General features: G+C 36.5%; 2 protein-coding genes across 4 annotated transcripts in view; both read left to right on the forward strand.

Moving 5' to 3' along the window:
- Window positions 1-3,379, forward strand: part of LOC109100307 (microtubule-actin cross-linking factor 1-like) — a 20,482-nt gene extending 17,103 nt beyond the window's left edge. Inside the window, exons 29-33 of the mRNA XM_042741871.1 lie at window positions 21-95; window positions 556-673; window positions 952-1,118; window positions 1,246-1,357; window positions 2,499-3,379. Coding sequence (XP_042597805.1) covers window positions 21-95; window positions 556-673; window positions 952-1,118; window positions 1,246-1,357; window positions 2,499-2,524 — 498 coding nt within the window. The 3' untranslated portion in view covers window positions 2,525-3,379. The remainder of the gene's footprint in view (window positions 1-20; window positions 96-555; window positions 674-951; window positions 1,119-1,245; window positions 1,358-2,498) is intronic.
- Window positions 3,380-7,695: 4,316 nt separating this feature from the next.
- LOC109104656 (solute carrier family 52, riboflavin transporter, member 3-B) lies at window positions 7,696-15,401 on the forward strand. 3 transcript variants are annotated; one of them, XM_042740440.1, is made up of 4 exons: window positions 7,696-7,814; window positions 13,069-14,153; window positions 14,244-14,367; window positions 14,662-15,401. In XM_042740440.1, the coding sequence occupies exons 2-4, from the start codon at window positions 13,123-13,125 to the stop codon at window positions 14,872-14,874; spliced, it is 1,368 nt and encodes a 455-aa protein (XP_042596374.1). In that variant the 5' UTR covers window positions 7,696-7,814; window positions 13,069-13,122; the 3' UTR covers window positions 14,875-15,401. The 3 variants fall into 3 exon arrangements, with proteins under 3 accessions (XP_042596374.1, XP_042596373.1, XP_042596375.1); XM_042740439.1 differs by lacking the exon at window positions 7,696-7,814 and adding an exon at window positions 10,550-10,800; XM_042740441.1 differs by lacking the exon at window positions 7,696-7,814 and adding an exon at window positions 11,336-11,610.
- Window positions 15,402-16,200: the final 799 nt, after the last annotated feature.

Raw genomic sequence — 16,200 nt, forward strand, 5'->3', positions numbered from 1 at the left:
AAGAAACCTCACTTCTGCAGGTGAGTCGTCAGGTCTCTCAATGCAACTGTCCAAAGAGATTTCTAGTAGAGCAAATAAGCGCGAATCGCTACAGGGTGAGTGGAAAACTATTCTCAGTGCAAATAATGCTGTTTATACCTGATACTAACACCTGGCCTTGGGTGATCTGAGCACAATTCTAGTGCGGTTCGACTGATATATGAATGCAACACAGACCAAAGACATCTAAAGAACTAAAAACAGGACATGATGTCACAAGATTTGACCGCAGAAAGGACAGAATGTACAAGCATATCTGGTTCTTGTGAATGCTAAACAAACCAGGGCTATGTTTCCCAAAAGTGTTGTAAGCCTAAGTACATTAAGATCAACTTATCTCACAATGCTTTTAAGAAACGCAGCCCAGGACTAAATGGATTAAAACCAAGTGTGTACACAGTCTTAGTGGCGCTGTATGCTCAGATCAGATGTTAATACCAGCTGTAAATGCAGCAGGACAGCTCCATATCCATGACTAGTCCACACACCTGATGATATTTCTGTGATGTTCACCAGTTTGGCGACTCTCAGCAGTTGCGGATGGTGCGTATTCTCAGAAGCACTCTGATGGTTCGAGTTGGCGGTGGATGGACGGCATTAGATGAGTTTCTAGTGAAGAATGACCCCTGCAGAGGTGAATATCTCACACTTATTCAAAATCGACATATTGTCAATGAAATCAGAGGATTAACAATATGCTGACAGCTTGGAAGATCCTGCTATTTTCTGTGTAATATTATCTAATGGCTCACACTTTAGTTTAGGCACCAATTCTCACTATTAATTAACTATTACCTACAATTTTTGCCTCCTGATTCTTGCTTATTAATAAAACTTATTCAGCAAGGCTACATTTTTGTCATTTGTAGTGTCAGTGAAGACTTTTATGCATCACTTCTTCTGCACACACAGTAAAGGGACGCACAAACCTGAAGATAAAGGAGAAGTATCTCTCTCCGGACGGGTTCGAGGCATCGGGCCGCAGAGGCAGCGCTAAAGGCCTGACCGTCAGCAGATCCAACTCCAGCCTGAGTTTATACAGCAGCGCTTCGGCTCCCAGCAGCCCGCTGACACGCAAGGTACACCAGCTAACCGCTAGCTAACCAACCGCATTCATACATACAACACTGAGATGCTCCAAATGTTTCTGTGTGTCACTGCTCAGACTGATTTTTATAAAGTAACTCCATTTTTGTGCTGATATAGGCGTTGCTACGCAGAAGTTTCTCTGGTGAGAGGTGCATTCGACCCAGGAGCTCTATCGCAGCGTTAGGGAGCGACCACTTCTCTGCCGACATCGACTCACCTTCACCTACAGGTTAATCTCACAGTTCTGCTGCAGTCTGCATTTACCTTATTTTGTCTTGTTTTCACCTAAAAATGTTGAGATGTAAAATGTTATGGCTTGTTTTAGATTATGGCTTAAAAAAATTTTATTACTGTATTGTACTGTACGGTTGTGCACCGTACTGAATTAAAAATACAGTAATATTGTGAAATATGTGAATATACTGTAAAATGTAATTTATTTCTGTGATGCGCAGCTGTATTTTCAGCATCATTACTCCAGTCTTCAGTGTCACATGATCTTCAGAAATCATTCTAATATGATGATTTGCTGCTCAGGAAACATTTCTGATTATTATCAATGTTGAAAACAGTTGTGCTGCTCAATATTTTTGTGGAAACCGTGATTCATTTTATTTTTAATGATTCTTTGATTAATAGAAAGTTCAGAATAACTGCATTTATTTTAAATAGAGATCTTTTGTAAGATTATAAATGTCATCTTTTTTTTCTTTCCAAAAAAAAAAAAAACCTCTTACTGATCCTGTACTTTTGTACATGACATGCAGGGAGGAAAAGTCAATCGTGTACACAATTTATCAATTCTTTCCCTCGGTTTGAGTAAATCATGCACTCAAAATAATAATTCATTCCACTTTCTCATAAACCTGTTACTGCTATGTTATATGTTATGTTATGTTATGTTATGTTATGTTATGTTATGTTATGTTATGTTATGTTATGTTATGTTATGTTTATATAACTTTTTGTTATGTTGTCTTTAATTGGGTTTTATTTTGAGTTGGGAATGAGTTATACACACATTCTCAAAAGCCTTGCAGCACTGCATGGAATCAAGTGAGAGGCATCTACATCGATTTATGAGAATGCGGACAGTAGAATCAATTATTTCGTGCACACAGTTTACTTAAAATGAGGTAATAAATTAGTAAATCGAGTGAATGGATTAGTAAATCGTGCAATATTTTTTATTTTTTTGTCCTGAATGTCATGTTCGGGGCTCATTAGTGTACTGAAAGGCAAGAAGATTATCATGTTTTATTTTAGTCCTATTTTCACTGTCTAAATGTTATTTATATATTAAGATGACTTGGGCTGAGTCCCAGTAGATTATTAGCACATTGAGTGATTTTGTGATTTGTTTTCTTTAGAAGAGTCAGAAAGACCACCAACATGACCACATCTTGTCCCGTCCCACGAGCTCAAGCAGGCAGGCGTTCCTGATCTGCAGGATGGACAGAAACCTCCCCAGCAGGCCTCAGATCAGTGGGCACGCTCAGACACAGCTCTCATGGCTGGTCACTAGTGCTCTGAGGTGTGTTACGCCATCCGTTTCATAGCATTGACTTTTTACCTTCACAGACTTTGTTTTTACAAAACGGACTCCCTCCTTTGTGTGTAACGAGAGAGCGCTGGAATGTTTCGCATGGGTTTGAGCAGCATGACGCCTGTAGTATCAAAGAGCAATAGCTTATGTAGTGCTTTACACGGCATATATCCACAGATCTCTTTATTTTCTGTAGCTGCCTGATGTAGGGACAAATGTTCAGTCGGACCCTGCATCCTCCACTGCCTTTGTATCAGTTTCACCCCACAGTTAGTGATGCAAAATACAAACCAAAATACTGCTGTCTTATGGTTTAGGCTTTATCATAAGCTGAGCTTTCGGGGTCCATGTTAATGTTTTGTGTAAGTGTGGCTATTATATCCTCAGGTCTGAAGTGCTAGAATATTTCAGGGTCTAGAGTATGAATTTAAAGACCACATGAAACATACCACCTGTCACCATTAGCAAATAGTAAATAATGGTTAACGGTGGTAAATGAGCCCAAGAAATACATGACTATGCCTACATTTCCTGAAATATGTAAATAGCAAATAACAAAACCAGAAAAAACATTGTTCCAGGGACATTTTAGTGCACTTTTCACATGACATGTCTACAAGAGGCGCTATAGGCTACATCATTTTTCCCCATTACAGATTCAGATTTATTAAACAGCACAGTGACATTAAAAAAAAAAAAAGAAAAGAAAGAAAGAAAATGTAACTATGGATACACAATGGTTGCAAAATGACATCGTGTTGGTTATAGCACATTTCATGGCAGTTCCAAATCGAAAGGTCTGGTGTCTGATGCTAAACGGCTTGATCAAATGTCTCCAAAACCATTAAATGTGACTGTGGCAATGTTTCATTACACTGGTTGTTGGTAAAATATTGTGGCTTTTCATCAATGAAATCTAACCTACACTGTTTACAAAAGCAAATGTGAGATAAAAACACATATTAGCTTGCTAATTGCACTTTTACCAGGTGCGCTACTGAGCAAGTTTACTGCGTGAGAAATGCCACACATACGGAGCTGATTATGTGATGCAAATGAAAAAGTGTATTAGTTTACAAATAATGCACTATGGTAAAAGTATTCTGTATTCATAACAGAGTATTGTGAAAGACAACACGCAAAAATAAGCATTTATTCATCAATAATCTGCCCCGAATATAATTTGTGTGAAAAGGAACAAAAGTGATTGGCGTTTACTGATCATTTCATCTGAAAAATTGCAGTCAAATGTAAGCAGAGTCACGTTTAACTGTACTGTCAATATTCTTATTATAGCCTAATCAGAAAAAAAAACAACTATCTGCGATGATTCTTTCATAAACACTTAACCAACTCTAGAAGTTGGAGCTTAAGAAAATCCTGGTAATTCTAACTTCATGATGGTGTAAATACAATCACTGCAACATGACTTGGACAAACAAGAACAACTGTCATTTCATGAGGTCTTTAAATACTCTGAGTCTGTTTAGAGATGTTCTTTAGCATTTTAGCATTGCTTTTACTGTATAGAATGTCTCCCTTATTTTACACCTCAGTGTTTGTAAAATGTATATTAGTGTAATTTCCAGTATACACACATATATCTATAGAATATTTGCTTTGTTTCTTGTTTGATTTTGAACAATCATGCCACCGGTTGTAATAACTTCCTTTGAGGATTTGAAAGTGTAGGTCTCAATGAGATTAGCTGAATTAATACTCATCACAGATGCTCCTTTATCAGCACCAGCTGTGATTTCTGACTTTTATTTGAGCCAAACAAATCAACATTGATATGACCTGCTTTTTTACAGTGTCCTGCTCAGGGCAAAGTCTGCTGTATTCATTTTTTTGCCTTAAACCTGTCTGTGAATGTCGTGGGGTGAATTCTTATACCATTGTACCAAGTGTTATGGATGTAGCATTTGATTAGGATTACAGTACATATCAAATATGTGTGTCTTTTAATTTTGTGCATATGCGGTTCGGTTCTTGAGTTGAAATGGGTTTTGAGGGTTCAGGATTGCTTAGCAGGCATACTTTGCTTTAGCTTTTTGCTTTGCTCTACTCTGTTCCATCTGAGAATCATCAAATGAAGGCATATTAATAAAACATTTGGCCAAAAATATTTTGCATATTTTGGGTGTTGGTGTTTGTAAGTTTTTAGGTGGTGGTGAGTGTTGTTGAATGTGGTTTGATGGTTTTTTTTTTTTGTGTTATTAAATAATAATGTCTGGCAGTGATTGATTATCTATGCAAAATCCATTTGACTTCTGTGGTTATCCATCACTGCTGGTTTATATAATCCATTTCTGGAAAGAGATCCTCTTCTGCTATGCACCCGCTGTTATTGTACTGTAAATCTCTGATGGTGTAAATAATGGTATGTTCAGTAGCATTATTGCTTGTTTACTGTACGTTTCTGATATTGTAAAATAAGGTTACATAGAATTTGTGATCAATGCTGAATTACTTTTAGGGCCTAGTTGTGGAATGACACTAATCATGACATTTCTTGTAATTATATATCTGTTCAAATAAAATGTTTCATAGAAAGTTGTGTATAAAATGGTCTATAAACTGCTTTGTGCATCAGTGCTAAGAAAAGACCCAGGCTGATGTACTGTGGTAATAAAAAGGAGTTTTCCATATTGATTTTTCACAACTGTTTTTGCCAGATTTAGAGTTACGCATTTCATGTTGTGTTTTGACGTTAAAGGAAATGTGCTTAAACTTAACAGATTACATTTCTTTTCTTACGATGAGGGACACCAAACACTATGACAAATCATTTGGCAGAAATAGGAGTTTGTTTGATTAAATTTATAAGATGATTTTTGTTCATTTTAAACACAACAAAGAAAACTAAGTGAAACTGGAAAGATAAAAGAAACATTAAGTCATGATTCAGTAAAGATAAGTTTCCCTTTTCTGCACTGAATTCATTGATAGCTACTGTGAGTTTGACAGATGCCTAATGTTCCTGTCCAGTTCATTACGATATTTAAGAAAAACATTTTAATGTTTTTTAACTGTAAAAGATTCAAAAATTCTCCAGTAAAACCCTGCTTAACTGGTAGGTAAAAAAAAAAAAAAAACTTTTTGGAAGTGAAAAAGAACAAGCCATCTTTTAATTAAAAAAAAAAAAAAACACTTTTTGTTTGTTTTAAAAAAAAAAAAAACCTGTAAACTGTCATTCCCAGAATTCCCTGTGTGACAGCTCACATTTAAATGGTTTTTCATTTCAATTACTATTTCTTAATTATTTGTTATCAGATATGTGCATTAGGGTTTTGTCTTGTTAAATAAATGTTCATTGCATTATTTTAGTGTTATGTTTGTTGGCATGTTTTTGTTCGTTTATTTTAGTGTTTTAATAATGTTTTGTTTGTTTGCACCTTCTATATATTAGTTTTTACATGATGAGTTTTTCATGATGAGCTTTGATTATTCATGTGTTTTTCTCTCTGCAACCTGTGTTTTTAAGGTGATTGTCAGTATATTATAAAGGTAAAAACAGATTTTAATAACAGTGTAGCCTTGATAACTCAGCAGAAAATGTAACTTTTTGTAATTTACAATTTTAAACTGTAAAATGTACAATTTTGTTTACACAGCTGCCAGTTGTTTTCTTTTTTCTAGATATGACAGGATATTTTTACAGTATGGCATTGTAAAACTTACACAAGTTGCTCATAATATGTGCTAATTCTGCTGTGTCTCACACCGGACTGTTTTAGGTTTTTTGGGGGAATTGTTTCTTCTGAAATTATCTTCTCTAGCCTCAACATTCTTTGTGTGCTTACAAACTCTAAACACTGTGGACTACGCCTGATTTACACTCCATGCCCTTCAAGGATATTATAAACGCTGACAGCTCTCACTGCGAGGCCTTGGAGGAGCAGATCTTAACAAGTGAGCGTGGAGCTGGACTCTTGGCAGAGAAGTTCAGAGCCAGAACACATCAATGTCAGAGAACTTTTCAAAGAAATCATTCACAGAAATTTACTTGACAACATGCAGTGCATAAAACCTTGAAAAGAGAAACATCTAAAAGTGTTAATCTAACAGCCTTTCCATACAATGACAGATTAGAGTGACCACATTTTAATCATGCTCCAAAAAACCCCATTAAAATATCATATTACTAGTTCCATGTCTTCCTATGTCATGTGATAGCTCTGTGTGAAGAATAGACACTTGTTTCTAAACACACTGAAGTACACCTTTTCAAAAATCGCAGTAATGTCAAATTAAAATTTTTACTGTAAAGCACATTTTAAAACCATTTTGTTTATTGATCTTTTGTCATGTTTTAAAGAATACACTTATCTTGATGTGTTCACTAGCATACTAAAGCACATGAAGTACTTGATTATAATTTTAAAGTGTTATTCAATGTTATTCAACATTATATTTAATGTTAATATATATTAAATGCACTAAATTACAACTTCATCTTTACAAGTGTGTCATTGCAAATATATTTAAATACATGCAAGTTTCAATAGAAATAAAATGAAAGTATATTTTAGTCTATCATAAATGCTATTCAGCAATAACACTTAACCATATCAATAAGCAATAGAAGTAATTATGCAATTACATATAAAGATGTACTTAAGTCCTAATTAAGTGGGTCAAGAATCACCTTTAAGTTCAGCAATTTTGATATAAATTTAAGCTATAATTCTTTTTCATTTGATTGTAAATAACATGCAATTAAGTGTCTTAAAACATACACTCAGTATATTATTTCTGCAACAAGTGCTATTTCTAAAAGCAGGTACTTCTTTTTCATAAGGGGGTTGGGTTTTTTTTCACTTTGGAGCTTGAAAGACATGGTTACTATGATCTGTTGTATTAAAAGAGTTGACAGAAAGTCATGTGTGTTTGGGACGACATGAGCGGAGTAAATGATGAGCTTCATATTGAATGAACTGCTCTCTTAAGCTAAACTTTTCTTTGGTCGTTGTGGACTCAGTTTAGCCCTGCCTCTTGAAATCCCACGCCTCTCTCTGCAGTCTCCTCATGGAGAAGATCGACGCCGTCCTGCGTGAGCTGCTGTACTCCTCCTCTCTTAACGTCTAACATCCAGAGCGCTGACTGCCAACATCTTATACCCTGAAGAACATACCAGGTGAGTAAACAAGCATGATGAAAACAATGATGGGAGGATTTCAGCTTCCTTAAGCAAGTCTGACAAGTTTTACATTAGTGTTGCTAGAAAATTCTGAGAAAATGTCTGGCACATTACCGGATACTTTGTATAGAAAAACAATGAGCTAAGTTATGTTATTATGTTTATTCAGTTACTTGTAATTATTCAGACAAATCTAGAGAAACGTCATTTAATAAAACGTTTAAAATGAAGATGTTCAGGTCAGCAATCATGTGTGAAAATGCACTGGATGAAAGCACATTTGTCTTGAATATTGCATCAGAATGTGTGAACCAAGAGTACCCAGATATGAAAGCACTGCTTTTGGATCACTAATGTGTTAAAGACGCACTTTTAAGTTATCTGTTAGAATTACTGTTCATTTCAATGGCAGCTGCTCAGCTGGAGCATGCAACTATGACACGATTCCTGCCATCTTTCATAAACACTCAGATTTTGTGATTTATAGATTAAATTCATGTATACTCTTTTGAGTAATATCATTTGCCAGATGCATAAATGTAAATATTTACAGCATCTATCAACGGTAGATAATTACAAATGACAACCAGCCAGACCTTGGTGCATTAAATAATGTTTCGTTTATAGTTTGCTGAGCAAACAAACAAAAAAACAACAGTAAAACAAAATTAGACTTTAAACGTTCTCCTATTGGTGTGGATGCAGCATCATGCAAAATGACTCTTTTCAGAGGCATATTGATCAGCTTTGATTACTTTATACAGCATAAAGTGTCTGAAAATGTGGGTGTTACTGAGAAAAAGTCATTTATATTATATGACCTTTTATATGTGGTCTACAGAGAACGTTCACATTTATTAATTTGGCACACTCTTTTTATCCAGCAGCTGAGAACAACATGAGAATAAAAACAAGAAAGAAAATAAGTGAAAATTGAAAAATCAAAATAGAAACAATTAATCCAGAGGAGAAAATAATACAATTTGTACCAGAGCAGAATAAAGTGCTTAAAGGAGAGTTATGACTAGGAATAGTGCAGGAATAGTCAAGGTTTCAATCATTTTTGCAGTGGGTGCAATACATGAATGAAATGTTATCCTCTATGAAATGTTGTCCTCCAAATGAATGATTACATTTATGAAGCCCAAATCAGTGATCAGAGCAGTTCCAGTGTAACAATGGCTCTACTTAGTCAGAATGGACAAACAAAGTCCCATGTAATTTTCTTTTTCAAATGCCAGTTGTTTCTCAGAGTTTCTGAGTAATTTATGACTGTGCTTCACATGTGTGTAGGTTCCCACTGTGTGACAGTAAAGGCTTTCAGGATCTCATTAAGCTTGCACATGTTATAATCTAGTGATTCTTGTAATAATAGAGTGACGGTCAGCTTAATACAATAAGAGCAGTGTGTTTAAAGCACATGAAATCCATTTGAAAGAAAGATTTTTATAAAGCCTCACTTAACACATGACTTGAGGAACAGGTGGTGAATGACAGAGCCACTGTCATCAACATACTATTGTGACTACAATAAATAATTAAATATTTCTTTGAAAGTAATTTAAAGAGCACTTTTTTTGTAATGAAAACAACCAGTGATATTGGATGAGAGATGTACAGTATGAACCAAATATGCAGGTTTATTGAGAAGATTTAATGCATTTCATTTTTTTATTAAGTAAAATAAAATTAAGTAAAAATGTTTTATCGTTAAAATTTATTTTAAATGCAAATAGCTGAACTTTAGAGTGTTTTCTGGCCCACTTAAGTAGGACGTAAGTACATAATTACATGCATTTTGATAATTACTTCTATTGTCTTTGAAATATGGTTGAAATGTACTACAAATGTAGTGACAAACATTTATAATAAACACAAATATACTTTAAAGTCATTTCTATTGAAACTTGTGTCATGTATTTAAATCCATTTGTAATAACAAATTTGTAAAGTTGTAATTTAGTACTTTTTTAAATAATAATAATAATAATAATAATTTTAAATATATCAAATGACAGTTAAAATTATAATCAAGTAGGCCTATATGCAATAGTATGTTAGTCAACACATCAAAATAAGTGTATTTCTTTAAAACACGACTAAAACATAATTATTTCAAATGTACTTCAAACTAAACTTTTAATTTAATATTATTATAAAGTGCACTTTTTAAAGTCTACTCAGATGTGTTAAGAAACCATTGTCTCTCTTTAAGTTCACTTAAATAGCCTTTTATTTCATTAATAGTATTTAATCTGCAAATACACCTTTTTAAATATATTTTTAAGATTTGAAGTACACTACAAGTGCACATTCAATACAGTTAAGCACACTTTTCACAAAGGTTGTGTGACTTACTGTCATACTGAGAGACTTTAATTATAGGTTTAATTAAGGATAATTGGACTGTTTTCCCAGTCAACACAATGTTAAAAAAAGTCCCAACTCCCCCATTAAATGTGTTTCTCCCAAAACTGTTATGATAAATATTAGACTGTGAGCTGCATTTGATTGTTGTTTAACCCATATTAAGTAAATAGACATAAATAAATGATATTTGTAACAGTTTTTGCCAGAGTTTGCAGTGAGGGTTAAAGGATCATTTGAATGTCAGTTGCTTCAGCCTCAGTCATGTAATAAGCTACACTTCCTGTTTCAGCTCAACGTCAAGGTTATTAGGAGAGAGAGAGAGAGAGAGAGAGAGAGAGAGAGAGAGAGAGAGGGAGGGAGGGGTTACTGCGTCATGCTTACTCTTGGCTTCCCTGTTCACCCTCCGCTGGGCAGCCGAGCACATGGTTTTGAATGTTAGCCCACTGGGATAAAGGACCCCTGCTTCACACAGCTCGGTCCTGCATGCTCTTATTACCATTAGGTGGATTTCAGAGCCAACAGGAACATAAAGAGGAAGAAAATCGGCTCAAACTCACATGCTGAAGGCTGATGAAACTGCTGACAGAATGTACTGAAACCTCAAGACAATCAGGTGGGATGTGTGTGTGTGTGTGTGTGATTATCCAGTTTAGTGCACTAAAAGTGGTGTTTTGTAAACCAAAGAGCCAAAGGAGTTTCAAGGGCACTGAAGAGTTGTTAGCCACTGGTATGAGCACAAACTGGTTATTGTGAATGGGCTGAATTGATCATATAATAATGGTAGAAGGAAATGGTTCTTTCATTAAACAAGGAAGGTGATCAGGGAGTGAATACAGCGGTAATTACTGGAACTGTTGGTGTAGTATTAGGTCTGGTGAGTTTATGTTTAATCTGTTCGGCTGTAGTAAGTTTGAAAGGGAAAGGTCATGTGACATGACCATGTGATTCAGAGTGTGATTTCCAACATTACCAAAACAGAAATATAATAGAGAACTGCAAAGATTCAATTGCAGTAAAAATGTGACTCACTAAAGGGAAGTAAATACAATTGAAAATACACATTTCTGTTTTGAGTCTAATTAGTTATGCGTGCAAAGGCAAATGTCACTATCCACAGGGATGAGCAATCTTGCTCCCAGAGGGCCACTTCCAGCCCTGATTAAACACACCTGCAGGTATTCAGGATCATTAGAAACTTCTACAGGCAGGTGTGTTGGAGCTAAACTCTGCAGGAAGATGGATTGGTTGGTCATTTTTAGATTGGTTTGCCAAAGCATTGTTAGCCAACTATGGTCTTGACTTCTGCCATTACCAACATAGTTTACAGATTCTCCATTTTCCAAATGCACAGTTCTTTCACAAACCTTCACAAACCACTTGGCAAACTTGTGTGTTTGGAGCTACAGCCCACGACCTGTGGTTTGTGAGTATGATACAGTATGTTGACCTAAATAGATCACGCTCTTGGCCATAATAAGCAAGCTAACAGTTCATTCGATATCCTTCATTCAATTTAAATACATTTCAGTCCATAAATTGTAGCATGTAAATTACCGTTTATAAAGAGTGCGCATGTGCATAAATGCATAAAGGCATGATTTGAATGGAAAGGCTCATAATGCATAATTTATCATCCTGTGATAAATCAAACATCATATAAAGGAAAACTATGGGGAACAAAATTCTTGAATTAGTCGTCAGATGCCGTCTTCGTTACAGCAGTATTTTGAAGAAATTATGTTACAGAGAAAGCTGCTGACTGATTGAACCACATGCCTAAGGAATTAAAGTAAACTGCATATTAGCATAATTTTAAAAAAAGAAGGCTTTCAGTTGTTTCTGTAAATGAATTATAATTCTCCACCACCTATGCACATTATAATAGACCATCAAAAGTGTGATGTTGTTACAATGGTTTTGCAAATGACTAGTTCATTTCTCCAACGATGCAACTGTGGTTTAGCAGCAAATTACATAATTATACAATAAACGCACCCCTGTATGATAAAAGAGCTGAAAAACAATCCCCACAGATTTACATTGAAGGAGGGACCAGAAAATCAGAGACCTGGCCTAGTAAAGTAACCGCCTACAACCACCCAAAAAATCATAACAACCACTTAAAACAACCCAGCAATCGCTTAGAAACCCCTTGAAACCACCATAGCATTGTGGTAGTCTCATGTAGACTGACGGCTGAAGGCCTGGGAACCTTGGCTGCTTTGAAAGGACCACCCAAGAGACCTTATGACTGACAGGTAAAGCAACCAATCACGTTTCGTTTTGTGCTGCATCATGTTTAGGGACATGGAAATGTCCCCACAATAACAGACTGTTGTGTAAAACTCTTGGACGTATTTTAAAGATTCTATGCCGCAGACTTGAAATATTTCATATACTTTTGAAAATTTTGAACATTTAGTTGATCCTGAAAAATACAGTTACAGTAAACACAACACCTCTCTTCTTTTATGAGGGGGTGTGGCATCATGCCATCTTTGTTTCCAGGCAGAACATTAAAGAACGTGACACACATGTCTCCCGGAAATCCTGTATAATTCAACCAGTCCAATCGATGACTTCGAAACTCCTCAAGTGTTTCCAGTTTTGTGTGCGATATGCATCAGACGTTCAGCCAACGGTCTGTGGGCGTTGGCGTCTGAGGCTGGCATCGTGGCATCATGAAATCTGAGCTTCTCAGCTTCTGTTCTCAAATATACTCTTTTCTGTTATGCACAGCACAATGTTAAAGTAGTATTGGTCCTGCTTCAGTTTATCAAATGTATTTAAGTTTTCTGACAGCAATACAGCACTTCAAAAGTCAAAGAAATGGAAAGGCTATTGTAAAACTAATTAGTTCCCATGTGCTTCCATCTTTCAGATAACCTATAAAAACCAGTTGCCTTGTAGACGTGTGGACCTCAGTGCCTTCATCATGTCGCTGTTCACACACGTGTTCGCCTGCCTCTTTGGCATCGGATCATGGGTGGCCATTAACGGGATGTGGGTGGAGCTACCTCTGATCGTCCCCTCCATTCCTGAGGGTTGGTACCTGCCCTCCTACCTCACAATCATTATCCAGATGGCCAACATCGGGCCTCTCTTCATCACGCTCATGCACCGCTTCAGACCGGGCGTGCTGGATGAGCGGCCCGTTATCTACACGATCATAACGGTCGGTGTGGTGGCCACCTTCCTCCTGGCGTTCCTCTGGAACCGCACACTTACTTTTGGAGGAGGCGAACACAGTGCTGCCCTACTGTCCCTCAGCTTCCTGCTGTCTGTGGTGGACTGCACCTCGTCCGTCACCTTTCTTCCCTTCATGATGCGTCTGCAGCCTCGGTACCTCACCACCTACTTCATTGGAGAGGGTCTAAGCGGTCTGATCCCAGCATTGGTGGCTCTTATCCAAGGAGTAGGTGTGGTCCACTGCAAAAATGCCACTGTTAATGCAAACTTTAGCATGGGGAACTCATCCTTGGGCTTTGAAGGAGAACTGCAGGCACACTACCAACCGGCCAACTTCTCCGCTCAGGGTTTCTTCCTGTTCCTCAGTGCGATGATGATGGTGTGCCTGGGGGCTTTCTTGTTACTCAACTTCCACCCGGCTGTGGCGCGGGAACACAAGAGCAAAGGTTATGTTGATAATTCTCAGCGGGTGGAGAAGATTGATATGAGCCAGGCCCCAAATAATGAAAATCCAGAACAAACGCCCATGTTGGATTTCCCAGAAGGCACAGTGATAAAGCAACACAGTTCATTTGGAAAAGGAACCTACAGCACAATGGAGCTGGTCTTCATATTTGTAGTTCTGGCCTGGGTAAACGCACTGACCAATGCAGTCCTGCCCTCGGTCCAGGCTTACTCCTGTTTGCCGTATGGAAATCAGGCCTATCATCTTGCAGCCACTTTGTCTTCAGTAGCCAATCCAGTGGCTTGCTTCATTGCCATGTTTGTGCCAATAAGGTGAGAACAATAATGCGCTAAATTCATGCAACTATTCCATGTCTGAATTGCATTTGATTGGCTGACGTGCTTTCTTTAATCATGCCCAAGGTCTCTGGTGCTGATGGGGTTTCTGACAGTGACAGGAACAGGGTTTGGAGCATATATAATGGCCATGGCAGCACTAAGCCCTTGTCCTCTGCTGATCAATCATGACCTAGGAGCAGCACTCATCGTAAGACACACACACATGCTTTCCATTGTCTTAGTTTATCCATATTTTACTAGCATAGTAAAGTATATTTACTGGCACTAGAATTTACATTCTTAATAATTAAGGTTCTTTTTTGGCGTAACTGGTTCCATGAAGAACCGTTAACGTTCCAAGGAATGTTTACACTGCAAAACAGGTTCTTTATAGTGGAAAAGATTTCTTTGGATCTTTAAAAAGCTGTTCAAAATGGATCTTTTAATTTTTTTTATTAAAACTCCCATAATCTCCGTTTTCTCTTTCTTCCTTTATCTTTAGGTCTTAACCTGGGTCATATTTGTCCTGACTCTGTCCTATGTGAAGGTGATTATTGGAGTGATCCTGCGAGATGAGGGCCACAGCGCCCTCGTGTGGTGTGGAGCTGTGGTGCAGCTGGGCTCTATGTTAGGTGCCCTGTCTATGTTCCCTTTGGTTAGTGTTTATAGACTTTTCCAGTCAGGAGATGCCTGTAATACTAAGTGCCCTAAATAAAAACAATCATTATTCAGAGTAAAACACTAATATGTTAGTGAACAAGGCTGATTAATACACAGAGGTAAGACCACACACATTTTCCACTATAACTTTTTTTCCCCCACATTTACATAGAACCCAAATCTCAGCTACTGTATTGTTCCAACAACTATTTTGCCATTTGGTTTTCATATTGTCATATAGTTCATAGTACTGTTACATCATGACAGAACAAGCTTCATAATCTTCTGTAATATCTGGCATTGCCTTATAGTTACAGTGTAACTTGTCCGTTATGACATTTTTGTTATAGTTCAATGTTATTATACTTAATATGTAGTGTTTTGTTATCATATTCAACTGTTGCTAAAGCATGAGGTCATATTTTTAAAAAAAATTGGAAAATATTTATGATTTTATATAAGGCCTTGCCAATCCTATTCTTGTTCTTTTTTTTCTCTGAAGACTTTATTAAGTTTGGTAAAAAAAAGTAAATACATAAATATTTGTTCTCTAAGAATAAAGATGTGTTGTGGTGATTTCTATGAACATCTAGTTGACTAATATAAGTCTATCACATGACCTTATTATAGAACCCTATCATAAAGGTGGTCAGGATGGGAAACTCTGATGGGCATGCATGAAATTATTTAAAGTACAGTGTAAATATTTCTATATTTATCACTTTATACAGCATATCAGCAAATGTGACAGAATTTCCATTTCCATAAGTCATCAGACTCTTGCTATAGCTCTTTTTATTCAACACATTTTCAGAAACTAGCTTTAGAAAGGCTAAAAACCCAAGTGAGCGAGCCAATGGCGATAGTGGCCCAAAAGCTCCATAAGGTGTTAAAATGAGAAAGAAAGCCTGAATCTTGTACTTCTTCCTCTAGTAACCCTAAGGTGAGAAAATGAGAATTCCTCTGGTTTACGTGCATTAAGTAAAACACAAACAAACACAAATCAGCTGGCTAAATAATCCACCCACAAAATGCTATAATTATAGGTAGGCTAGCTACCTAATTACACCTTGTATAACCAACTTACTTTAGGACAGTTTGGATTCTTTCATACTACTATTTTAGCCCATATAAGTTGTTATATATAATGAGAACATTTGGTTTAATTCTTTTTTTTTTTATTACAGGCCTATACACATGGAATAATAGTGCTACAAATTAAATAAGCAGAGCTACTAGTATAAATAGGGGAGGCCAGAGAATGTTTACTATTTTGTACCTTTTGAAGACCTTGAAATGTGGTGGACTTGGTTAAGGGGTTAATGGGGGTTGGTATTTTTGGATTTACAAAATAAATGTCCATGATGTCCATTAAATAGAT

The sequence above is a fragment of the Cyprinus carpio genome, chromosome B16, assembly GCF_018340385.1.
Source record: "Cyprinus carpio isolate SPL01 chromosome B16, ASM1834038v1, whole genome shotgun sequence".
NCBI classification, from domain to species: Eukaryota; Metazoa; Chordata; class Actinopteri; order Cypriniformes; family Cyprinidae; genus Cyprinus; species Cyprinus carpio.